Consider the following 27,010-nt stretch of genomic DNA (forward strand, 5'->3'; position numbering starts at 1 on the left):
TGTGATTACTACATCTGGGGTTGTTTGACTAGCTGGTCGAGTGGGACCAGGAAGATTATGAATGTGGAGTTGTAGTGTAGTTGAAATAAAGTCTCTAAAACGTTGTTTCTCTCTTGCACTTCTGCTATGGATGTTTATATCAGCCATGATGATTATGTTTTTAAAGTTTTGAGCGATATATTCGAAAAAGGTAAAAGGTATTGGATGACCAGGGCGTATATATATGGTTGCTATATTAACTGTAAGAGAAGGGTAGTATATAGAGAATAAAAGATGTTCAGGAAGATTTGTAAATGCAGTAGGATTGTATTGTCGATAAGGACGTTTCGGAGAAAAACCAATCAGCACCCCACCTTGAGCGCGTGCGTGGACATCGTGGTAATCGCAGCGATGAAGTTGGTAACCAGAAAGTCGTGCAGAAGAGGCTGATTTTAAGGCTGTTTCGTTAAGAGCTATGATATCGATTTTTTCTTCTAACAAAAGAGGCTCTAGAAGTACTTTATGTTGCTGAAATGATCTGATGTTAACGAAAAGTATATTAAGAGCCATAATGTATAAAGCCATAGCCATATTGGTCCTAGACTTCTGTCTCTAGAGGTGCGATGTGGAAGTGAACGAAAGGTCCTGAATATGTAGCAGTAAAGATTGAAGAGAGATTTGGCTGTTGATATGGCGACACGAAGAATGTGCTCGCGTTGGAAAGGAAAAGCATTTTGTAGTACAATGGTGATGTAACGAAGAAGATCTTCGACAGTGAGAGGTTGAGCAAGAGATTGTGAGGGTGGTGTGGTTTTGTCAAAACTTTGTACTGGCACTGTAAGTTCTGGACGTTCCGGTTGTGCCTGAGGTTTTCCCTTACAGCGGTAGCTATATGTTGGATGGTTTTCGTTGCAGGTAGAGCAGTGTGGCTGCTGTTGCTGATTTTTGCATGCTTTTGTGTCGTGAGATTCACCACAATAGCCACATTTAGATGGATTCGGGCACTGGCGAGTAAGGTGTGCGTTATAAGTTTGGCACTTCTCACACCGAATTGGCAAAGGTCCTGGTGTCTTGGAAGGCTCGACTCGATGGAGTTTCTTATAGATAGGAGCTCCATGAGCTAACAAATAGTCAAGCGCTGTCTGATCTTGGGACAAAACACGTACCATGTAAGTAGGGCCATTGTTATTTTTAATGCGAATGCATTTGTTGACCTCAATGCCTTCTTGTTTGAGTTCTTCGAAAACTTCCTCATCGCTGATTTCAGGTATTACTCCACGGATGACAACAGAAAACATGGGTGGTTTGCGTGGAGGAGGAGGTTGTTTTGTCTTCCGATCGGCTTGTTTGGTTAATTTAGCCGTTTTGCCAAAGATCTCGTATGATGCTTTGTTCCTAAGTGTGATGCCGAAATTCGGGTCTTTTGAATGAATGATAAAACCATTCCTAATTTTAACAATGTTTTCCATACTAGCTCGAGGCAGATATTTGATTATTTGTAAGAAAACCATTTTAGGATGCGTATATTTTGTATCGAAATCGGTAAGCAGAAAATAATAGATAGGTTCTTTAGTTGTATAGAAATTTGAGCCTGATCCAGAAGCCGTGTCCATTGCCGAGTCCATGTTAGTAGGTACAGGAGACCGAGATCTGTCCCGAGGTCGTTTGTTTGAATGAGCGGAGTCACCAGAATCAGTACGATCTCTGGGTCTGGTTGCTCGCGAACTAGTTTGACTGCCCCATGAAAGGTGTCTGGTACGACCGGAACGAGACAAAGTTTCACGGTCTGGTGCAGAGGAACCAGGAGCCGGTGGCCCCACGTATGGGGGTAGGTTCTTGTGCATGGGTCTAAAGACCAGCACAACCTATCCGTGTGATGAAGCGATGATCAAGTGATGACGAAGATGATAAAGATGATAATAGTCCAAAAATATAAGCGACCCTCCGAAAGTGTCAACTTCCGTCAATCCTCTAAATAGTGTATGTCTGTGATGCTCACAAGTGCGTATGCTACACCTGATCCTCGCTAACAGATTAACAGCTATAAGAGAGGCTGGGTTCTGCTCAAAGGTAAAGATCTAAGTGGAGTACCTTTTTTTTAAGGGTTAAGCCTGTCAAAGGGTTACGCCCTTTCTTCGGGACGAGAGTTATAGGTATAAGGAATTTTCTTTATTTATAGGGGGGCATTGAGGGTTAGGAGCATTATTTTATTTTATTTCATTTCATTCTTATTTGTGGGCATTTTTTTAATTATTTTTTTTAATGAGAGATGAGGTGAAGTGCTGATGGACGTCACAAACACGAGGGTAATGTTAGTATGGACGAGTGAATGGTTATCTTCTGCCCTGGGGCGTCACAGGGCTGATGAGGACAGATGAAGCCCGCTGCTAGCAACATTGATGGAACACTAGTGCAGAGATGGATAAATGCATGGACTAAGATGAGGTGGACGGTATATAGCAAAATCGGCCTTGTGGGGGTCATTATCGTCTAAAGTCGTATGGTACAGAGTAAGATGTTGAAGAGGTGTGGCTTGATGTTGAGGAGGGGTATCATGAATGATGTCCTGGTGAAAGGTGTCGAGGAAGAGCGGATTACCTTCGGCAATGACTTTTGTTATGTATTTTGTGCGGAGTGTTTCCAAGTGTTGTAAGATGGTGGGAAAGTTGATACGGCGATAGAGATCGGCAGTTGGTGCTGGTAGTCTTATGCGATAGGCAAGGCGGAGAGCATGACGTTCGGATATTGCAAGTCTAGTATATAGTGTGTCAGGGGCAGAGATCCAGCATATATGGCCATGTGTGAGAGCAGGTCGAAGGAAAACCTTATACGTCTTAATAACAGTGTCAGTATGTAAGCCCCAAGTGGTGCCCACTAGCCGCCGGAGAAGGTTTAATCGATTTGTAGCCTGTGATCGGATTTTCTGTAAGTGAGGTTTCCAGCTGAGTTTGGAGTCAAAGATGATTCCGAGGTATGTTACTTGTGATGATGGGCGTATGAAAGTGCCATTGACGTGAATATGAAGAAGAGCAGGGTTGCGATAAATTCGTGATCGGCAGCGAGGTGGAAGAAAAATGATAGCCTGTGTTTTGAGGGGATTTATTGTTAGGCGCCACTTGTCACACCAGGAAGTGAAGGCATCAATTGCTTGTTGAAGTGTTCGATTTATCTGTTGAACAGTGTTGGCTGTGGTGAAAAAAGCTGTATCGTCGGCATATTGATATAATGAGACATTTGGTGGTAGAGGGGGCATGTCTGCTACGTATAATACATAAAGAAGGGGTGAAAGAACAGAGCCTTGAGGAACACCACAGTGAAGAAAGATGGGATGTGAAAGTGATTGGTTGACGGTAATGTAAGTCATACGATTTGAAAGGAAAGAATGGATACATCTGATGTAGGAGAAAGGAAGATGAAAAGAGAGAAGTTTTGCGATGAGGCCGGCATGCCAAACTTTGTCAAAAGCCTTTTCAAGATCGAACAATAACAGGCAGGAAGGTTTGGAGGTATTGTAATGATTAGTTATGGCAGTCGTGAGGCGTAAGAGTTGATCGTAAATACTGATGTTTGTGCGAAAACCAGCTTGATGAAGAGGAATGAGGTTTCGTTCAGAAAGATGGTTATGAAGGCGACTGACAAGAATGCGTTCAAAGATTTTGCTGAGTACTGATGTTAGTTGTATAGGACGGTATGATGAGAGTTCTGTAGGAGATTTATTGGGTTTGGTGAAAAGTAGAGTTTTTGAGATTTTCCATTGTGGTGGATAAAAGCCGGTGCGGAGAATGAAGTTGTATATGGCTGCAAGAAGTGTATATAAGACGGGAGGAGAGGCTTTTATGAGTTTATAAGTTATATGGTCAAAGCCAGGCGCCGTGGTACGTTTCGATTTGATGGAGGCTGAGATATCTGCAGGAGTAATGGGATCATTAAGAGGTGAATCGGTGAGTTGATGGTGAATGTTGGGTTGTAGGAGGGGGGAGTGCGGATTTGCAAGGCGTTCGACACGTCGGGTGATAGTTGAATGTGGTAGTTGTACGGTAGGGGTAAATATTTCTTGGAAGAAGGAGGCAAAAGCATTTGCTTTATCAGTATCGGTTTGGAGAGGATGATGATGAGAGATGATAGGGTATGATGTATGTCGAGTTTGACCAGTTAACTGATGGAATTTTTGCCAGAATTTTGTAGGATGTGATGTAGTTGAGAGGGAGTTGCAGGTGGATATCCAACGTTTTCTTTTATAGGCAGTAAGGTAATTATGAAGCATGCGAGTCCAACGACGATGCTGTGCTAAGGATATAGGATTATGAGTACGTTGAAAGTCACGGAAAGAGCGGCGAGAAGCAGCAAGGATGGAAAGATATTGTGGGGGGATCGGAGGTTTGTGTGGATGACGTATACGTAAGGGTATGTTATTGTGGGTGGCTGTGTCAAGAGATGCTGTGAGTTGGTCAACAAGGTCATAGAGTTCGTGCTCTGAGGTAGGCTCTGGAAGATGCTGTATCAAATTTGTAAGATCCGCTTGGAAATTAGCCCAATTTGCATGATTATAATCAAAGTAGTGAATGTGGAGTTTTTTTTTTTTTGCTAGCCCGCAGGCTAGCTACCCTGTAGAGGGCTACTCCCTCTTGGAGGGAAGTGGTGCAAGGAAACTATTTTGGATGTGGTAGGACTGGCGTTGGGCTATGGGATGTTCCTTTATTAATAAATACTGCAGTTGGAAGGTCATTATGGGCTTTGCGTCCATAATCATTATCGAGGTAGGTAATACATAACATATATATGAACATATTATTAATCATAACTATAAATATCATATAAATACAAAACATAATATAAGAACATTAAAGAATGCAGGATAGTTTGATTATAAATTGTATGTGGGCAAGGATGAAGATGAGGGATGGAATGAGGTGCAGATAACGTCACAACACATAGGAGATGTTAGCAAGGACAAATGCTGGTTATCTTCTGCCTAGGGGCGACGCTAGGCCAATGAAGACGGGGGGAAGCCCTGTTAGAGACGGAGGTTTATCACTGTGCTTGATGCGATGGATATATATGCGGAAGATGAGCATGCAATCGATGGTCCTGCAAGAGTTCTAAGTCGGGATGATTGGGCGGCAAGGTATAACAATACAATGTAAACAATAAATTTAGAGGGAGATGGTAATATCGAGGGCGTGCCGATGAAAGTGCAAGGTAGTGCATGGTGGCTAACAGGATTGGTTGTTGTTGCATATAGCGGACAGTGATGAACTTGAGGCGAAGCGATTCAAGGTGATAAAGGAGTGTAGGAAAAGTAATGAGTGAATATAAGTGTCGAGTAGGGCTGGGAAGAGAAATGCGATGAGCAATGCGGAAGGCATGGCGTTCAAAGGTGGCAAGTTTGTAGTAGTAGGAGGCGGGAGCTGATATCCAAGCAGTGAAACCGTATGTAAGGACGGGGCGGAGAAAAGCTTTGTACGTGTTGAGGATAATTTTGGAGCTGGGACCCCATGTAGTGCCAGTGAGACGTTTGAGAAGATTTAGACGGTTGTAAACTTTGGTTTTAATGTAGTTGAGATGAGGAAGCCAGGTGAGATGATGGTCATAAACAATACCTAGATAAGTGACTGTTTTAGATGGACGGATCGGTGTACCTTGAACTGACAGAGAAAGAAGCGAAGGATTCCGGTGAGTCTTGGAACGTTTGCGTGGTGGTAGGAATACTATGGCCTGTGTCTTGGAAGCATTGATATTGAGGTTCCATTTGCTACACCAGTGCGAGAAACGATTTATTGATTCCTGTAAGATGATGTTGATATGGCTGATGGTGCGACCAAGGGCAAGGAAGGCTGTATCATCTGCATATTGAAAAGGATATACATCGTCCGGAAGAGACGGGAAGTCGGAAACAAACAGTAAATATAGCAAAGGGGACAGAGCTGAGCCTTGAGGGACGCCAGAGTTCAGAAAGACGGGATGTGATAGATGATTGTTGATATTAACATATGTGATACGGCAGGCCAAAAAGTGAAAAATAAAGCGTATGTAGGATATGGGCAATCTACATTTGATGAGTTTGAAAATGAGTGCAAGATGCCAGACTTTATCAAATGCTTTTTCTAGGTCGAATAGAACAAGGCAGGAGGGGCGGACTGAATTATAGTGATTGGTAATGAGGGTAGTTAGGCGTTGAAGCTGATCGTTAATGGAGTATGACGGGCGAAATCCAGCTTGAAAAGTTGGTATGAGATGGCGGGCACGGAGATATGGATGAAGTCTGTTGACAAGGATACGTTCAAGAATTTTGCTGAAAGTTGAAGTAAGTTGAATAGGTCGATATGAAGAGACGTCGCTGGGAGGTTTATTTGGTTTCGGAAACATGAGGGTTTTGGACATTTTCCATTCAGCAGGAAAGAAGCCAGTTCTAAGAATAAAGGTGTAAATAGCGGCAAGGAGAAGAAGTAGAGAAAGAGGACTTTCTTTAATATGGCGATATGTGATGGAATCAAAGCCAGGAGCAGAGTTACGTTTATGTTGAACAACTGTTGTTATGTCAGTAACGGAGATGGGAGATGTGAGTTCATGTGTCGGCAAAAGATGATTATGATTTGGTTGGAAGGTAGGATTTGCAGTGTTGACATTGTCGACTGGATGACCAAAGATGTGGGTATGAGAGGATGGTGTGAAAATGTCTTGCAGATAATCGGCAAAGGCGTTGGCTTTGTCTTGATCAGAAGGCGCGTGGCTGTTGTTGTTGATGATAGGGTATGAGGTTTTGCTGTACTTGCCACAGAGTGCGTTAAGACGTTTCCAATAACGTGAAGGATGTGCAGTTTCAGCAAGGTTATTGCAAGTTTTGATCCATTGACGGCGTTTGTATGCTTGGATGTAATTTTTGACTGATCGTTGCAGCTGACGGTGAAGACTAAGAGCTTCAGGATTTTGTGTTCTGACGTAATCTCGATAAGCTTGTCGGGAGCGTTTGACTTGAGCAAGGTAATTGGGAGGTAATTTAGGCTTATATGGTGTGGAACTAGTAGTAGGGATATACAGCTCTGATGCATGTGTAATTTCTGAAGTGATGGTTGCAACATGGGCGTAGAGCTCCTCTGATGTAGTGGGAGGGTGCAGATGTGCTATGGCAGTTGTAAGATAGGTACGATAATGATCCCAGTTAGCTTTGTCAAAACGTGGCGATTGAATCGGCGGAGGGACTGCATGGGGTCGAGCAGTGCCCATACGATAGGAAAGCTTGAGTGGAGCATGATCACTGCCAAGGAGGTCCAGAACTGTAAGGGTGATGTTAGCAGCAAGCGTGTTGGACGTGATAGCTACATCGGGGGTGGTATTTGTTATTGGTCTAGTAGGAGCCGGAGGAATATGAAGAATGCCAGTGGTATGAGTGGTAATATGGTCGGAAAATTGTGTGCGTTCTCTAGGAGTGCGACTATGGTAGTTGATATCAGCGAGGATGATATAATGTTTATAGCTATGTGATATGTGACTGAAAAAAGCAAGAGGAATAGGGTGGCCTGGTCGAACGTATATAGTGGCAAAGGTGATCATGATAGACTTGAAGTATAATGTAGAGATGAGATGTTCGGGGAGATGAGGAATGGGACAAATTTGTTGGCGATAAGGTATATGATTGCGAAAGCCGATGGCTACGCCGCCATTTGCCCGTAATGCTGGTACTGTGTTGTCCTGACGGAGAAGTGTATAACGAGGTATGTTACAGTGAATGGTTTTCGTTAGAAACGTTTCATTTAATAAGAATACTGATACGTGTTCCTCAAGCAGGAGTGCTTCAAATAGAGTTTTGTTCGTTGGTAGAGAGCGAATATTAAGAAAAAGAAAGACTAAATCCATGAGAATCATATCTAAACGGCTGTTTCTTGTGGTGATGTATGGAAATGGACATAGTTGTTTGTGTATGTGGCGTAAAAGTTGACATTGAAAACAGATTTTGCGGCCTTAGTGAGTTGTTGAAGAATGTGAGTACGTTGAAAAGGATGGATGTTCTGTAAAGTGAGGGTTAGAAATTGAAGGAGTTGTTGTATGGTAACTGGATCGGAAGTTTGTTGGGCAGGAAGAGGTGAAGGGTCTGGGATACGAAGTGGAACTACCAAATCTGGGTGTTCTTGGTCAGGTTGCGGTTTATTTTTGCACTTATAGCTGTATGCCGGATGTTGGTCATGACAAGTTGGACATTCAGGTGGTCGTTGGAGATTTTGACAAGTGCGTGTTTGGTGAGATCCTGCGCAATAGCCACAAACTGGTGGATTTTTGCAATGACTAGTACTGTGATCATTGTAGGTCTGGCAATTTTCGCATCGCACCGGAAGTGGAGCAGGCGAGCGTGAGGGCTCGACTTTGTGCCGACGATGATATATGTAAGCAGAGAATCTATGGTATTTTGTGAAGAAGTAAGTACACGAACCATATATGTGGCACCATTATTGTTACGTATACGTATTGCTTTGTGAATGGTATGGCCAGCAAGTTGAAGTTCCTCTTGGATTTCGTCATCAGAGTAGGATGGATCAACCCCACGGATGACGACAGACAGAAATGGCGGGCGTTTAGGGGGTGGTGGTTGTTTCAGACGTGTGGAAGAAAGAGATGACATCGTGGCATTCTTGCCAAATATTTCAAAGGAAGCTTTATTCCTAACTGTGGTGAGAAACTGCGGATCGATGGATTTGAAGATGTAGCCATTTCGAGTTTTGATGACTTCTGTTATCGGTATACTTGGAAGATATTTCCGTAGTTGGAGAGTTATGAACTTCTCATTGCTATACTTAGTGTCGTATTGTTGCAATAGAAATGAATGAAGTATAGGTTTAGCAGAAAGGTTGTTAAGCGAATGTTGAGTTTGATGGTGTGCAGAAGAGCTCATGTCTCCGGTTTCCATGTCAGAATTTTCTGAAGCATTATCTTTGTGCGGTTTCTTGGCTTGATGGCGAGGCTCTTTGATAGTATCAGCATAAAGTTGCTGCTGTCTTGGAGACCTGGATCTGGTGGAGACATTGGAGGCATTAGATGCTGTCGAACTGCCCGATTGGGTTCTCTGCCTATTGCCCTTATCCTTCCGCTTGACCACCTTCGCGGTCGAAGCGGACGGAGTGACAAAGACAGGTGGTAAGCCAGAGTGGCGTCCATCCACCAACGACCCAGGATGAGCATCTGAATCTCCCATCGCAAAAAACCGATCTGTGCTGGAAAACCGTGACGCTTGACAATGAAAAGTGAATGATGTAGTAGAAGGTGATGATGATAATGAAGGTAGGACAACCCGTTCGGATAGTTGTCCAGGGGGAGCAAGTCCCCTATCTCGATCTGTAGAACCGGCTGCCCTTGGCTAGATCAGTCTGACAGACGGTTCGCCACGAAAGAGACAGAGAAAGAGCTCAGGAGCAGGAAAAGGAAGGAATTTCTCAAAAATCGTCACTGTTCACTCAGTGGCGCTTCAGAGCAAGGCTCTGGGAAAGTATCAATGTGGAGTACCTAAGCTCCAACCTCTAACTTTTGAAAGCAAACCTTTGATTTACGGTTATTTGTGATTTCACGTTTAACAAAGACAAATATCTTAAAGTATGTGTACTTTAAGTATATTATTTAAATAGATCTTTTTCATGAAGCTTATTTAAAAAAATAAAATATTGTAAAAACCCTTTGTATTTTAATAAGCTTTCTCCAAATCAATGCAAATTAATTGTGCTGCCATCTTTGGAGTTCTTTTAAATTATACTTTTGTGAATGTTTATAAGTTTGTGGCCAATCCTTTCGACAATGAGATCTCGGAAACTACAGGCTCTATAAAGATAACGTTTTCACTGATCGATTGCAAATTTTGCGTAGATTGTCCAGTTCTAACTGAATATTTAAAAAAAACATGGTCATTATTTCTTTATTACATTTTTAAGGGTACAATGAAAGTGATGAACTTAAAAAAAACTAAAGCATCATATCCTACGCATTATACATTCCAACACCACAGAATTGTATGCATTGGTTACATATCTTTCAGGCGTTTGTTTCATGGCCAAATGATAATGACAAACGAAGGATAACCATTTCTCCAGTCTAAGTTGAATCTTTATTGTTTCGAGTGTTTTGCCCAATGAACACTATATATCACTAACATTATAATTAATTGTGTGTGTAATGTATTTGCTTATTACATACTACATGCAAGAAGAAAGAAAACACTGATCATACATGAACTAAAAACTCCAACCGGAAGTAATCACAAATCTTGCAAACTCTGCGAGTTATTGAAAAAGTAATAAAAAATTCCCTCCTATATGGTATCTCTTGCAGATTTTTATCAAGACGTCTTTCACTTGTGTCTGTAAAGAGACACATACAGACGTTAGGAATAACAAGGATATGTGAATGATGCGCTGTGTAGAGAGCACAGGTTGAGCTAATCTATATATTAAAATGCTAAGTTTACCGGTATATGTTTGTCTCCAAAGAAAAATGTATATGTTTGTCCCAAAGAAAAATTTGTATGTTTGTCTCCAATCCTTTCGAAATGAGATCTCGAAAACCAGAAATGCTGAAAACGTATCGTTTCTGCTGGTCGTTTCGAAATTTCGTTTTTAGGCTCTAGAAAGATGACGTTTTCACTGATCGATTGCACATTTTGCGTAGATTGTCCAGTTCTAACTGAATATTTTTTTTTTAACAAAACATGGTCATTATTTCTTTATTACATTTTTAAGGGTACAATGAAAGTGATGAAATTAAAAAAAAAATCTAAAGCATCATATCCTGCAAGTTATATATTCCAACACCACATAACTGTATGCATTGGTTGCACTTTTTTGAGGTGTTTGTTTCATGGCCAAATGATAATGACAAACGAATAATGATAAGGATAATCACAACACAACACAGTTGTATATAGGAGATGCATATCTATCAGGCGTTTGTTTCATGGCAAAATGATAACGAAAAACGAAGGATAACCATTTCTTCAGTCTAATTGTAAGATGAAACTTTATTATTTGGAGTGTTTTGCCCAATGAACACCATATATCACTGATGTTATCATTAATTATGTGTGTAATGTATTTGCTTATTGCATACTGCATGTAAGAAGAAAGAAAACACTAATCATACATGAATTAGAAACTCCAACCGAAAGTAGGCTCAAATCTTGCAAACGGTGCGAGATATTGAAAAAGCAATCGAAAAAATCTCCCGTTTGTTGTACCACTTGCCAATTTTTACCAAGACTTCTTTCACTTGTGTCTGTAAAGGGAATGTCAAGGAGATTCATGCTCATATGTGAATGATGCGCTATGTAGAGAGCGCAGGTTCAGCTAGTCTATATATTAAATTACTAGGTTTATATGTTTGTCTCCAAGCATTTCGACAATGAGATCTCGAAAACCACAAGTGCTAGAAATATGCTGTTTTCGCTGGACGATTCCAAGTTTTGTGTAGATTGTCAAGTTCTAATTGAATATTAAAAAAAAAAGAGCGTCATTTCTTTATTATTTTTTTAGTTGTACACTGCAAGCGTTAAAATTTTAAAAAAGTAAAGCAGCATATTCTATGAGTTATACATTCCAACGCAACGTAGTTATATAAAGGGGTTGTACATCTCTCAGGCGTTTGTTTTATGGCAAAATGATAACGAAAAACAAAGGTTAACCATTTCTCCAGGCTAAGATGAATCTTTATTGTTTGGAGTGTTTTGCCCAAGGAATAGGTCTACTATATATCACTGACACTATAATTAATTGTGTGTGTAACGTATTTGCTTATTACATACTGCATGCAAGAAGAAAGAAAACACTGATCATACATGAATTAGAAACTCCAACCGGAAGTTGGCTCAATCTTGCAAACGGTGCGAGATATTGAAAAAATAATCGAAAGAATCTCCCCTTTATGATATCCCTTGCCAAATTTTATCTCGACGTCTTTTGACTTATGTCTGTAAAGGAACTTGTACAGTTGTTGTGAGGAATGACAATGAGATTCATGCTCGTATGTGAATGATGCGCTATATAGAGAACGCAGGTTCAACTAGTTTTGCATCAAAATTGGTCATACTGAAGTAGTTTCGGATTACACATTGCAAAGAAATTTCAAGAAGAAGCGAATACCAACTATCATACCGTACAAGTTGAACTCTAAATTTAGATAGTTCGATGTTTTATTCAAAACCTTTCAATTTACAAACAAGTTTGCACATGACGTACATTATGCTTATATCAGTTTGATTGTAAATATACGTAGTTTTAGTTACATAGTTAGTTACATAGTGTGAAGATTACATAGTTTTAGTTTATATCTACTGCAAGATGGCGAGATCTCTAGTTCTGTGTTGTTACACTTGTTCATAGTTAAAAATTATAAAAGAAACAAAACAGTCGACTGAAATTCTACTGTACTTTCAACTAATTAAAATAGAGGTGAATATACTTCCGTTTTTCTAACAAAGAGAATAGTTTTTTTCATGTTTTATCGTTATTTACAATAGTTATTCAACCAAAGTTTGCCATTTCCCAAATTTTTCTCTTCCCATCTCAGTAGATGCTTCCATCAGATTTCTATATTTCAAAAAGCAAAACAAAACAAAAAAGTTTTCGACCACTGCCATTGTAAGAAACATATTGGTAATTTCTCACAGTATGTAGTGTTTCTTCACACAACACTATCAAAAGCTGTATAACGAGTTTCTAAATGCAAATAAAATTAAACCAAATAAAACTGATAAAGATGGAACAAGTCGGTTGCCGAAATTACAGCTTGCTATATCTTCCCATGCTTTTATGAAGTCATTCAGCGTCTTGTCTTGACAGTTGTTTCTAATATTTTCCAAGGAACATTTCGCCGCATCCAAGACGTGACTGAAATGAAACCATAAATGAAATACATTAAGAAATAAATTTTAATTTAATTTAGTTGTTCATTTTATCCTGTTTATAACACAAGAAACATAACAGTACGTGTAACGCTAATTTCTTGTAGTCCACGATCAAGCTGACAGATGTCATTATATGCGCTACTTGCAGGTCTGGTACCAATAGATGCCGCTAGTATGCAGGGAATTTGCAGATTTATGACTATTGTGACCATTTAATTGCTTCTTTAAAATTGTATTGTTTTAATTGAAAATAATGATAATATTATTAAGAATAGTTTGATTGGAATGATTTTAAATTTAATGGGTTACTTCTTATAGAAAGGGACTGGTTTTCTCTTAATATAATTACATATAATTAAATATAATTACATATATATAGTTACTTGATTAAACAAAACATAGCTACGATAAATTCGGAGTATTTATTTAATGAAATTGACTGGAATTCTACCATTCCAGGAAAAATATTGCACTACTTGAACAAAACTTTTTCTTTTTAATCAAGCATTTAAACCATACTTAGATTCATATGCGGAAAGAAAACGAAAGTATCAATAGAAAGAAAATGAACACTGCATGCTAGAAAAGTCACTCAAACCATTGACATCGGTAACGTGATTATAGGCAAACCATATCTCACGTATTCCAGTAACTAATTACGTTATAACATTGCCTGTCTATGTAGTTCGGCCAAGACAAGATATACATAAACTCAAGAATTCCCTCTTTGACTTACAACAGCCAGGGATCCTCGTGGGACTATGTTGTATGAGAAATATTTCTTGCCTTTACCATTGACAAAATTGGTATAATCGTACCTTCTTTACAAATTTTTCCATTAGACCAAGTAAATGTATCATGGCTCAAGTAATATATTAAATGTTTTAAAAATTTCCAAGACCCATGAAATAACAAATTTTCAGATATAAAGACTAAAACAGATGCCACTAGGCATACACATCTTTTACCTTGGACGGTATACAGAAATATACGATGTGATTTAATTTTCTCTTCTTGTGTTCTGTTTCATTCTACTATATTTTTATTATAATTATCTTTTATCTGTTCTGTTTCCTCTAAACCTTAAATACCTGCGATGAATTACTTTTCTTTAAAACCTTTTCGACCTGTTGTTTTTTAAACAAATTTCTAATAATGGGCTATTTTATTACGACAGCCAATAAAAAGTTCAATACTGAACATGATCTACTTTAATAGTAAGACTATCCATGGCTTTGGATTGATTATTTTAACAAAAGAAACACTGACCAAAGCTTAGAACACAATTTATTTTAAATTATAATTTGTAAGGGTTTCAGATATCTAACATATCCTTCTTCAGACACTATCGAACATAAATGAAAATACAGACATATATATATATATATATATATATATATATATATATATATATATATATATATATATATATATATATATAGTCATTGTTATGACAAAGTTTAAAAACTTTAACAGTCATATACAGGGTGTAAAGAAATGTTGTTTACAACGCTTGGGAGGTGATTCTACAGATGAAAACAAGTAAAAATGTCTACGTAACACAATGTCCATCTCGGCCTCCTAACCGAGTTACGAACGTCCGAAAGGGTGGGAAAATGAACTTTGAAGGCTAATTCTGGCAAAACGACAAGAGATAGAAGGGCGGTGCTCGGCGGCCCACACAGACTCTCAACATGGACTATCCAAAGATACTATGATTAGATGTGTACAAGGCGAGCGCAAGGGATTCCCCAAAGGATGCGAAGCATGCCGCGGACGTTATCAGGGCAAAGTGAGGTGAGAGGGTGTGAATGAAGTGTTCATGCATACAGAAACGAATAGCTGAAGTGTGTATGCGTACAGACGGCGGGAGAAGTGCGTGGTTGCATAGCCGTACAGGAAAGAAGCACAATTTCGACAGGTTTATTCAAAGCATGTTTTCGAGAAAGCAGAAACGGCAGCCCGGCAGTGGAATAGGGACACACAGCGCTCTACATAGGGTCGACAGTTGTGTAATTAGAAAGAGCTAATAGGGAGGTGATGCAATGTTTACGATACACAAACCGAAACCGGTTCCGGTGATAGTATCGTAGAAGATAAGCTTCAGCTGATTACTACAATTGCAATACAAACAGCAAGAATGAAAAACTAAGTAGTTAAAGCTGAATTCGACCACTGCATTAGAATGTAAAAAACGTTTCAGGATATTTATGACGAAACTATGGATCACACAAAGTTGTGAATTCTGATAATTGTAGGTTACCTATGCACTGAACTATGCATTGAAAAAAGTGAAATATTCCTAATCATTGCCATTGTTGTTATAAAAAGAGCATTTGAATGAGAAGTTACCTTTTCGATAATGAACTGAGCTTGAACAATGGTTCTACTTGTCTCTTATTATTAAAGCAAGTTTTATTTAGTGACTAAGCTTTTCAAACTGTAGTTAGAAGTATAAAAGATATTGCGAGACTGCACAATTTTAAACTACTTCTTGTTTCGACGAAATTACCCACACAAATGGAGTGTTCTTCAGGTGGAATTCACCCGCAAAGAGATTGACACAATCAGTGGCGGCGCTTGGATGTTAAAAGTGGGGGGCGGGGGCAATACATGATCTGAACAATTGTATATCAATATTAGATTTCCTGGTTGTTACTAACACTGTTTGATAAAAGATTGTAAAACTAATAGGATACTATCTTTTTCACTTAAAATACCGTATATCGTATTTTAATTTTATTAAGTAAATTCATAAGAGAAATACAGGTAGGTACTAGCCCTTTATACTCTTAAACAACGAAAGTGTAAAAAGAGATTTGAGTTCTTGCTCATGAATATCTTAAAATTCTGTCTGGAAAACTGTTTGATCAGATTATTCAATAATAAATTCGCAAAACAAATTAATAGAAAGGATAATATTAATCATAGTAATGAATAATGAGGATTGTTTTGCAGACGTTATATTGGAACTGGGGATTAATGAACAACTTACAAGCTTACTTTTAATTCCACACATGCCATTAAATGAATGCTTTTACTCTTAGAAAATGAAATACAGTAAGTACTGCAAGCATATGCTATGACATTTAAAGAAATATGCAATTACAATATTAATTGCTTTGAATTGCAATTAAAACGCAATTCCTGTAGCTTTCTTAACTCCACGGGAAGACAAATAACCAATACGTACTCAAGCAACGGCAAATATCATATGGGACCATTTTTTTTTCTATGAAACAGTAATACATACAAAACCTTTACCAGGGTGTCCACATTCTGCAAAACAAGTGAAAGTCAGGAAAAGGTCAGGGAAGTAAAAACGTATCAGGTGAAGTCACGGAAATGGCAGATTGGTCAGGGAGAGTTAGGGAAAAATCGACTTAGGTCCATTGTTCAATTATCAAATTTATGAAATAGGGTTAATTTCTTTACTGTTACTGGATGCAAAATGTGGTGTTCTCAATGATGGTATTGAGGGAGGCAGTGTTCTCTGATATAGTTGTTGAAACTAATTTTCTGCGAAAAACACATATCTAACTGCATCCTCGCATATTTGCTCAAAAGGGTAGACGCTGTTCCAGAAGAATTGCATGGTGCCAAGAGGATATCTGGACAAGTGGCTGAGAACGCAAAGAAATAGTATCTCCAGCTCACAGTGAAAGCCCAGACTGAAGAATTTAAGGAACACTCAAATGAATTCATAGCCAATGATAGAGATGGTATTGGTCTTCATGAGTTTTTTACTTACTTATAGGAAATAGGAAGAACTTCGTTGACTTATGGTCAGTTATGAAATTGTCTTTTATATTCTTTCACGGATACGCATTTTTTGAAAGTGGTTTCACAATAAATAAAATTCTCATATTTGACAAATTACAAGAAGAATATCTGGTTGTTCATTGGATCATATATGATTCTGTGATGATAATAGGTGGATCATCAGGATTAATAGTTACAAGAGGTATGATATATTGAGTGAGAAGTTCAATTAGACAATATCAGGTGTATTTGGAAAAGAAAAGAGAAATAAATGCTGGAGACGAGAAGAGGAGAAAGAAACGGAAGATTCAGCAACAACTAAAGGAGCTAGAGGAAGAAGAGAAGAAAATTAAACTGCGGAGACAACAAGAAGAATATTCAGATCAATGAGAAGTAAACTATGCGAGAAAGGATGAAAACAAATTTCTAAATGGGTTGCATTTAACAACTGCACCAGCAAAATTATGTTACATAATGTATGTGTGTGTTTTTTAATAATCAGTAAAATCATGTATGAACTGTTTATTAATATAGGCAATATTATAACGCTGTGTAATTGGTATTATAGTTTGTAAGCATATAATGTATATTTTTTTTCCATATCTGTATTCTGTATACTGCACACTTTCGTTTGTAACTTTACATTTTGTGCAATATGTAGGCCTAATCAATATCGGCCTAATGCATATGTTTGTAAATTTACATTCCTTTGAAAAAGAAAAAAATTGGAAAAAAGTAAGAAACAGAAGCGGAAGAGAACAAGGCCAACTATGGGGAGTGTGGAGGCTGGGGTTTCTTTCTTTATTCTACATTTTTAAGTTATTCAGGGGTCAGGGACATCTGGAACTTTCGTCATAGGAAGTCAGGTAAAAGCCAGAGATCTTTTCTCCAAATTGTGTGGACACCCTGTTTACATTTCCAAATGAAATTATATAAATTAGGGCGTCGCTTCAAAAAAGTGGGGGGCAACTGCCCCCTCTTGCCCTCCCTAATCGCCGCCCATGGACACAATACGGCAAGATGCCGAGACACAGCAGCAGTGGGAACTGGCATCCGGGATTGAACATGTGGGTGAAACGGCAATTTGAGGAGCATTTAATTTATTATTATTATTATTATTATTATTATTATTATTATTATTATTATTATTATTATTATTATATTAATAATAATAATAATAATAATAATAAATGATCCTCTCGCGTACTTGACGCGTCGGGCAACCAACAGCGCCCACTGTTTTATGAAACAGTAGAACACCTCTAAAGCGAAAAGTTACCAGGTGATTTAGGATAGCTTTCTGAGGAGTGTTGGAAATCTGGCAACCTTGCCTGTCATTACGAAATTAAAAAGCAGAGTTTTTTATAACCGACAGACTATGGCTTAAGTGTGGTCGCATTTCTTAAGCGTCACGTCTAGCCATATGTCTGCAAATCAATTATTCCAAGTTTTATCCACGACATGACAAGGTAACTGTGGAATTTAGGGACTTCCCATTGCTGAGTAAGGCTCCTCTAAACGCTCCCCGCAACGTTTCTCAGTTTTTGAAAATTGTGGGAAAACGAAAGAAAGTAGTCGAATTTTTAAAATTCGGCCACACAGTGATCATGGAACTCTATGAAGTGATCTTAAATAATTGACTTCCAGAAAAGATATTCGATACCTTTTAGGGCAGCCAAATTATTGTCATAGGCTGTCCTACCAAATGTCTCAAATGTTATTTGAATCGTTTCTTAGTTTATGAGTATCATAACCATGGACGGCGATTAGGGGGGGTAAGAGGGGGCAGTTGCCGCCCCACTTTTTTGAAGTGCAGGGCTAATTAATATAGTTTCATTTGGAAATGTAAAAGGGTGTTCACACAATTTGGAGAAAAGATCTCTGACTTTTCCCTGACTTTCCATGACGAAAGTTCCAGATTTCCCTGACCCCTGAATAACTTAAAATATAGAAGAAGAAAAAAAAAAGAAACCCAGCTTCCACACTCCCCATAGTTGGCCTTGTAATCTTCCGTTTCTCTTCCTTTCTTTTTTCAATTTTCTTTCCAAAGGAATGTAAATTTACAAATATGTGCATTAGGCCGATATTGATTAGGCCTACATATTACACAAAATGTAAAGTTACAAACGAAAGTGTGCAGCATACAGAGTACTTAAGATATGAAAAAAAATACACATTATAATACCAATTACACAGCATTATAATATTGCCTATACGTAGTAATAAACAGTTCATACATTATTTTACTGATTATTAAAAAAAACACACACACACTATGTAACACACATTACATTATGTAACATACACACATTACTTTTGCTGGTGCAGTTGTTGAATGCAACCCATTTAGAAATTTGTTTTCATACTTTCTCGCATAGTTTTCTTCTCATTGATCTGAATATCCATCTTGTCGTCTCCGCACTTTAATTTTCTTCTCTTCTTCCTCCAGTTCCTTTAGTTGTTGCTGAATCTTCCGTTTCTCTCTCCTCTTCTCGCCTCCAGCATTTATTTTTCTTTTCTTTCCCAAATACACCTGATATTGTATCATTGAACTTCTCACTGAATTTATCATACCTCTTGTAATTATTAATCCTGATGATCCACCTATTATCATCACAGAATCATATATGATCCGTTGAACCAGCAGAGATTCTTCTTGTAAGTTCTCAACAATGAGAATTTTATTTATTATGAAACCACTTTCAAAATATGCGTTTCCATGAAAGAATATAAAAGACAATTTCATAACTGACCATAAGTCAACGAAGTTCTTCCTATTTCCTATAAGTAAGTAAAAAAACTCATCAAGTCCAATACCCTCTCTGTCATTGGCTATGAATTCATTCCAGTGTTCCTTAAATTCTTCAGTCTGAGCTTTCACTGTGAATTGGAGATATTATTTCTTTGCGTTCTCAGCCACTTGTCCACATATCCTCTTGGCACCATTCAATTCTTCTAGAACAGCGTCTACTCTTTTGAGCAAATATGGCAGGATGCAGTTAGATGTGTTTCTTGCAGAAAATTAGTTTCAACAACTATATCAGAGAACACTGCCTCCCTCAATATCATCATTGAGAACACTACATTTTGCATCCAGTAACAGTAAAGAATTCAACCCTATTTCATAAATTTGGTAATTGAACAATGGACCTAAATCGATTTTTTCCTGACTTTCCCTGACCAATCTGCCATTTCCCTGACTTCACCTGATACATTTTTACTTCTCTGACCTTTCCCTGACTTTCACTTATTTTCCCGAATGTAGACACCCTGGTAAAGGTTTTGTACGTATTACTGTTTCATAGAAAAAATGGTGCCATATGATATTTGCTGTTGCGTGAGTACGTATTGGTTATTTGTCTTCCCATGGAGTTAAGAAAGCTACAGGAATTGCGTTTTAATTGCAATTCAAAGCAATTAATATTGTAATTGCATATTTCTTTAAATGTCATAGCATATGCTTGCAGTACTTACTGTATTTTATTTTCTAAGAGAAAAAACATTCCTTTAATGGCATGTGTGGAATTAAAAGTAAGCTTATAAGTTGTTCATTAATCCCCAGTTCCAATATAACGTCTGCAAAACAATCCTCATTATTCATTACTATGATTAATATTATCCTTTCTATTAATTTGTTTTGCGAATTTATTATTGAATAATCTGATCAAACAGTTTTCCAGACAGAATTTTAAGATATTCATGAGCAAGGTCTCAAATCTCTTTTTACACTTTCGATGTTTAAGAGTATAAAGGGCTAGTACCTACCCGTATTTCTCTTATGAATTTACTTAAAATAGAAATACGATATACGGCATTTTAAGTAAAAAAAGATAGTATCCTATTAGTTATACAACCTTTCATCAAACAGTGTTAGAAACAACCAGGAAATCTAACATTGATATACAATTGTTCAGATCATGTCTTGCCCCCCACTTTTAACGTCCAACCGCCGCCATTGATCATAACTACTATGTGGCCCACTTTCCAAAACCTGAATAATTTATTCAGTTTTCAAACGAATTTCATAAATCGGGGAGGGGGAGTTGTGGGAAGCGTTTAGAAGGGCCTTAAGTAAATAGCAGAACTCTATGCTTAAGTATCGATCCTTTTAAGGTAAAACACTAGAAATAAAATAGTTCAACTCGAAGACATTAGCGCTGATTTTGCATTCATCTATTTTATCCACAGCATGAGAAATCATCCAGATTTACTACACACCAAAGCTGTTCATCGTTCATGCTACACGCAATCAAAAAGGTGAGTTTAGGAGCTCAGTTTCGTTTGTGGAGCTCAGATAAAAAAGAAAAACAAACTATCTTTACAAGTAACCAGTAATACATTTGTAGATTCATATGTAATTACAGTACTTCCGAAAAAAAATCTTACCACTCATTAATTTTGCCCTACACAAACACCGCTATGTTTGACAGGATCCGTATGTGTGTAAGTTTCTCCATGATTCAATACGAAATTACGTCCCCGGGCTGCAAGTGACATAGTTTCTTCGTTCACTAACCAACATGTGTGGCTCTGTCTCTGGTTTGACACTAGGTGGCGTATCTAATGCACAGGGCTCGTAACTGAATTCCACAACTAGTTGGAGCTGCATTGATAGTTGATGCCGTCGAGTAAATGCTATTTTGGTGCTTCTGTGTGAGTGTTTGTGTGCGTGTGTGAGTGTTCGCGTAAAGTGTATAAGAGCCTCAGTGTATAGAATTGGGCAACTGATAACTCGCACGTGAATGATAGTAGAAACAATAGAAACAATAATCATTTAAATAGTTTTACCGCTTATCATTGTGGTACTCCCAGAACTGTGAACGACAGTCCAACTGATAGAATGGCGGACTACTCTTTTACTGAGCTTGCTGATATGCATCTCATATATGGCGAGCCGAGAAGTAACAGCCGGCAGGCAAGGCGTCTGTATGAAGAACGGTTCGCGAATAGGAGATTACCGTCGCACGTCTTCTTTCAAACCATCAATCGCCGACTTCGGGACACAGGATCACTACAAAAACTCCGACAAGAAGTAGGACGAAATCGAAGTGTGCGAACTGTTGTATTTGAGGAAAGCGTGCTGGAAGCATTTACGTCTCATCCTGAAACCAGCACGCGCTCCGTAGGTCAGGCGCTAAACACGAGTCATACGACTGTGTGGCAGGTTGTGTACGAGGAACGAATGCACCCTTTTAACTTTCAAAAGTTTTATGAATTATCCCCTGCAGACTTTCAACCGCGTGTGAACTTTTGCCAGTGGTTTCTGCAGCGCACTATTGCTGAGCCAGATTTCCCAACAGTTATTTTATGGACGGACGAGTGTATATTCACCAGAGCAGGCGTACTAAACGGCCACAACAGTCATGTATGGGCTGAGGATAATCCTCACTCAACTCTCGTGCAGCAACATCAGCACAGGTTTGCTGTGAATGTCTGGTGTGGCGTCATACATGACTACCTGATTGGACCGTAATCTTACCTAATCGTCTGACTGGTGGCAATTATCTTACCTTTTTGCGTGAGGTCTTACCTCTACTTCTCAAGGATGTAACCTTGGCATTGAGACAGTGGCTCTGGTTCCAACATGACGGCGCGCCTGCTCATTTTGACCAACGTGTACGGATATTCATGCATGAAACTTTCGGTAATCGATGGCTTGGTAGGGGTGGTCTAGTATTATGGCCACCTCGCTCACCAGATCTCACACCCATGGACTTCTTTCCCTGGGGTGAAATGAAATGGATTGTCTATGAAACACCTGTGCAAACAGCCGAAGAACTCGTGGCTCGTATTCGATTGCTGCGGCACGAATTTCCGATACACCGGAAGTATTTGGCCGTACCAGGCAGTCTGTTATTAACTGATGTCACTTGTGCAATGCTGCTCATGGAGCACAGTTTTCTACACACACGCTCAGTGTCTCCATGAATCTTTCTATGCATACGCACAGAACATTGAGAGGCACATGACCTATTCTACATATGCATCTGTAATATTTAAGGAGGTCATTGTAGTTTGATGTAGGTTCATTTGAGACAACAGGTAGCTAGTACAATGATGGTAGTGACGGTGCTAATACTAACACTAATACTAAATACTAATATAATAATACATTATTTTTATTCGTATTCCTTACCATCTTCTTCTTCTTCTCCTCCTCCTCCTCCTCCTTCTTCTTCTTCTTCTTCTTATTATTATTATTATTATTATTATTATTATATGCTTATCGATTTGCCCTTTCACTCTCCATGCGCAGAATCACACGTTGAATCATAGATGCCAGTTCAAACTTTTGCTGTGCCTCGGTATCTTGCCGTATTGTGTGAATCAGACGTGCCGATCCTCGGTTGTTTTTTTGGCTTCATCGATTTAATAGGATGGAGATACATATGGGCAGATCCTCTATTTATAACATACTTGCATACACACTTCAGCTATTCTTTTCTGTATGCATGAACACTTCACATACATCCTCTTATCTCACTTTGTCCTCGTAACGCCCGCGGCGTGCTTCGCATCCTTTGGGGAATCCCTTGCGCTCGCCTTGTACACATCTAATCTTAGTATCTTTGGATAGTCCATGTCGAAAGTCTGTGTGGGCCGCCTAACACCGTCCTTCTATCTCTTGTCGTTTTGCCAGAATTAGCCTTCAAAGTTCATTTTCCCACCCTTTTGGACGTTCGTAACTCGGTTAGGAGGCCGAGATGGACATTGTGTTACATAGACATTTTTACTTGTTTTCATCTGTAGAACACCTCCCAAGCGTTGTAAACAACCTTTCTTTACACAATGCATATAGTCATTGTTATGAAAAAGTTTAAATTCTTTTAACAGACATTCTTTTTTTCTTCTATTTGCTGTGGCCTTCAGCCAATCCCGTAAGTCTTCTTGTTCACTTTCCAACTAATCACGTTTCACTATTTTTCACCAGTGTATAATTATGAACAAATGGGAAAAAAGGTGAAAGAAGAAGGGGCAAGAACTTGATCATGTTTTGTAGGTATGTGGATGACTGTCTAGGCTTGTGGAAAGGGACTAGGAGACAATTAGACAACTTCAAAGATAGAGTGGAAGATAAAGAAACAGGCATAACCTTGGACATGGAGTTGGAAGAAAATGGGAGAATAAACTTTTTAGACATGACCATAATAAAACAAGGAGAAGGGCTGGTTACGAGGTGGTACCAAAACGAGTGCTGAGCGGGTGTGTACTGCCATGAGAGGAGCGACGTGGATAGGAGTACAAAGAGAAATTTCATAACAAATATGATAAGAAGAATAGAAGTGCTGGTGGACGAAGAGGAAGGAAGGAAAGGAGAACATACAAAAATTCTACAGGCAGTTAGAGAAGAAGGGTTACAGCAAGAAGGAGTTAGAGAAAGAAGAAGAACGCAAGAAAAGGAAGAGAGGGAGAACAAAGTATGATGAGGATGAGAGTGGAAAATGGCATGGTATAGAAAGTATGGGAGAAGAATCGGAGAAACTGAAGAATTTATTGAAGAAAGGAGGGGTCAGAACTTATTGAAAGAGTGGTGAAAATTTATTAAGATCAATAAAGGAGAAGAATAGAAAAGGAACTATAAAGAATAATGAAGAGGAAGAAGAAGTTATCTACAGAGTATGGTATGAGGACTGCGATATGTCATATATAGGAGAGACAGGAAAGAGAATGAAAGAAAGGATAAAACAACATGAAGATAATGTTAGGAGGAAGAAATATACCAATGCCATATACAAACATGTTAAGGAGACGAATCACGGAATTAATTGGGATAAGACGGAAGTATTGGAGATGGAGAAAAGAATGATAATAAGGAAGTGGAAAGAAGCAGATTGGATAAAGAAGGTAGGAAGAAATAAACTGATGATCTGGACAAGAGGATTAATTATTAATGAATTCTGGCAAGGAAGTTTGGATAGAATAGACAAGAAGATAATAAAAAAAGTCTCTTATAAGAACCAAAAATGGCGGAACGTGATTAGTTGGAAAGTGAACAAGAAGACTTACGGGGTTGGCTGAAGGCCTCTGCAAATAGAAGAAAAAAAGAAGTACAACAATTACTATATATGTCTGTTAAAAGAATTTAAACTTTTTCATAACAATGACTATATATATATATATATATATATATATATATATATATATATATATATATATATATATATATATATATATATATATATATATATAATATGTATTTTCATTTATTTTCGATAGTGTCTGAAGAAGGATATGTTAGATATCCGAAACCGTTACAAATTATAATTTAAAATAAAGTGTGTTTTAAGTTTTGGTCAGTGTTTCTTTTGTTAAAATGATCTACTTTGTTGTTTATTATCAGAACAAATAAAGAATTAGAGCATTTAATTAAACGCTATTTTAACCTGTTGTGTACAGAGGGCTTACAGCTTAGGTGCAAGAACTAATTAGTTATGAATTAAATACAAATGCTTAAGAGCCTGATTTACTAAAAATAATACAAAATTTATTATTTTTCTTTTGCTTATTTTTCATAAGTGAAAGGAGATAATGAAATGCAACTTACCACAATCATAGATAATGGGACATTCCATATCAAATCAACAAGTCATCAGACTTGACCATCTCAGATTTTTGTAAAAATAGGTGTACAGCTTTATTACAATGGGAGATGAAAGAAGTCCCAAATATTACCTCTCTCTCCCTGAAAGTATCTTCATACAGGGTGTTCAAAAATATTTAAAAATTGCATTTTTTCAGTTACAGTGATTATTAAAAATTGTCATAAAATGATTAATATGTGCACCAGAGACGTGAAACAAACACCATTGGAAAGCTTAAAGATTGCTCTACAAGTTGTACTATATTAAAAAAAACTTGTAAAATAAAAAAATAACACTTCAAAAATTCAAATTAAGATTTGAATTTTGAATTTCGTATAGAAAAGTTCCTCATAAATTTGTTCAAGATTGCCCAGATTGTAGTCTCATATGTGTACTAAAACACCACAAAGTTGCATTTTGGGCACTCAATGGGATCCAATTCAAAATTCAAATCATGTGAATATCTGGGTTCAGATCGATAACCATTTGGATGGAGCGGTTTACCTGCAGCATCACAGGAATTTCTATCAATTTCATTTGTTTCTTGATGTATGCATTTGAATTTACACAATTATCCACCTTTCGAGTTATTTAGAGAGGTATTACGTTTCCAAACAATACTTAATACAGGTTATTATTCTTGTTAGTCGGTATAGATGTTTCTAAATTTATATTGGCTACATTGATACATGTTATTTTCATTCATTTGTTTTAGGATTGTTGTCACAGACATATGGAAGAGCATAATTGAAATTGGAAAAATACTTTATTGATGAATTATTTGTACTGAAAGTGTGTGAAGTGATTGAGAACAGTGACACTGTGTTTCATAACACATTTGATACAAATATTGTGAAAGGGAGGGAAATATATCCCTCCCTTTCATAATAAGTTCTGTAATAGCAATCCTGAAACAAAGGAATGAAAATAACATATCAATGTAGCCAATACAAATTTAGAAACATCCATACTGACTAACAAGAATAATAGTATGTATTGAGTATTGTTTGAAAACGTAATACCTCTCTAAATAACTCGAAAGGTGGATAATTGTGTAAATTCAAATGAATACATCAAGATGAAATTGAATATTTGATGCTGCAGTAAATAGCTCCATCCAAATGGTTATCGATGTGAACCCATATATTCACAGGGTCAATATCGTGCAATGCTTGGTTTATGTTGAATTTTGAATCAGATTCCATTGAGTGTTTAAAATGCAACTTTGTGGTGTTTTAGCACATATATGAGACTACAATCTGGGCAATCTTGAATAAATTCAGGACATTTATATATGAAATTCAAAATTCAAATCATAATTTGAATTTTTGAAATGTTATTTTCTATTTTACAGGATTTTCAATATAGTACAACTAATAGAGCAATCTTTAAGCTTTCCAATGGTGTTTGTTTCACGTCTCTAGTGCACATATTACCCATTTTATCACAATTTTTAACAATCACTGTAACTGAAAAAATGAATATATTTTTGAACACCCTGTATGGGGACACTTTCAGGAGTACAGAGGTAATATTTGGGATTTTTTCATCTTCCACTGTATTAAAGCTGTACACCATTTTTTTAAAATCAAAGATCATCAGGTCCGATTTTGCCATTTCATTGGTTGATTTCACATGGAATGTCTCTAATGGTATTTTACAGCAGAAAATATGAGCGTGAAGAATGTTCAGTGTTGCCATCCATAGAAATTACAGTGTTGCCAGAATAACAACGCCTCTAAAATCTATGTTAAGGCAGCGACTAGAGGAACGATCTCAACTGCATTTGTTTACGTATCCTGTTGTTTTGGTT

At 37.8% G+C, this 27,010-nt stretch overlaps 2 protein-coding genes across 2 annotated transcripts in view; one reads left to right on the plus strand and one right to left on the minus strand.

Moving 5' to 3' along the window:
• Positions 1-27,010, plus strand: part of LOC145664805 (proteasome subunit beta type-3-like) — a 107,434-nt gene that overhangs the window by 67,290 nt on the left and 13,134 nt on the right. The window lies entirely within an intron of this gene.
• LOC145664804 (uncharacterized) overlaps positions 12,136-27,010 on the minus strand; it is an 82,546-nt gene continuing 67,671 nt past the window's right edge. Inside the window, exon 6 of the mRNA XM_081731766.1 lies at positions 12,136-12,836. Coding sequence (XP_081587892.1) covers positions 12,644-12,836 — 193 coding nt within the window. The 3' untranslated portion in view covers positions 12,136-12,643. The remainder of the gene's footprint in view (positions 12,837-27,010) is intronic.

Source organism: Thermobia domestica, chromosome 11 (assembly GCF_964235325.1).
Source record: "Thermobia domestica chromosome 11, izTheDome1.hap1.1, whole genome shotgun sequence".
Classification (NCBI taxonomy): Eukaryota; Metazoa; Arthropoda; class Insecta; order Zygentoma; family Lepismatidae; genus Thermobia; species Thermobia domestica.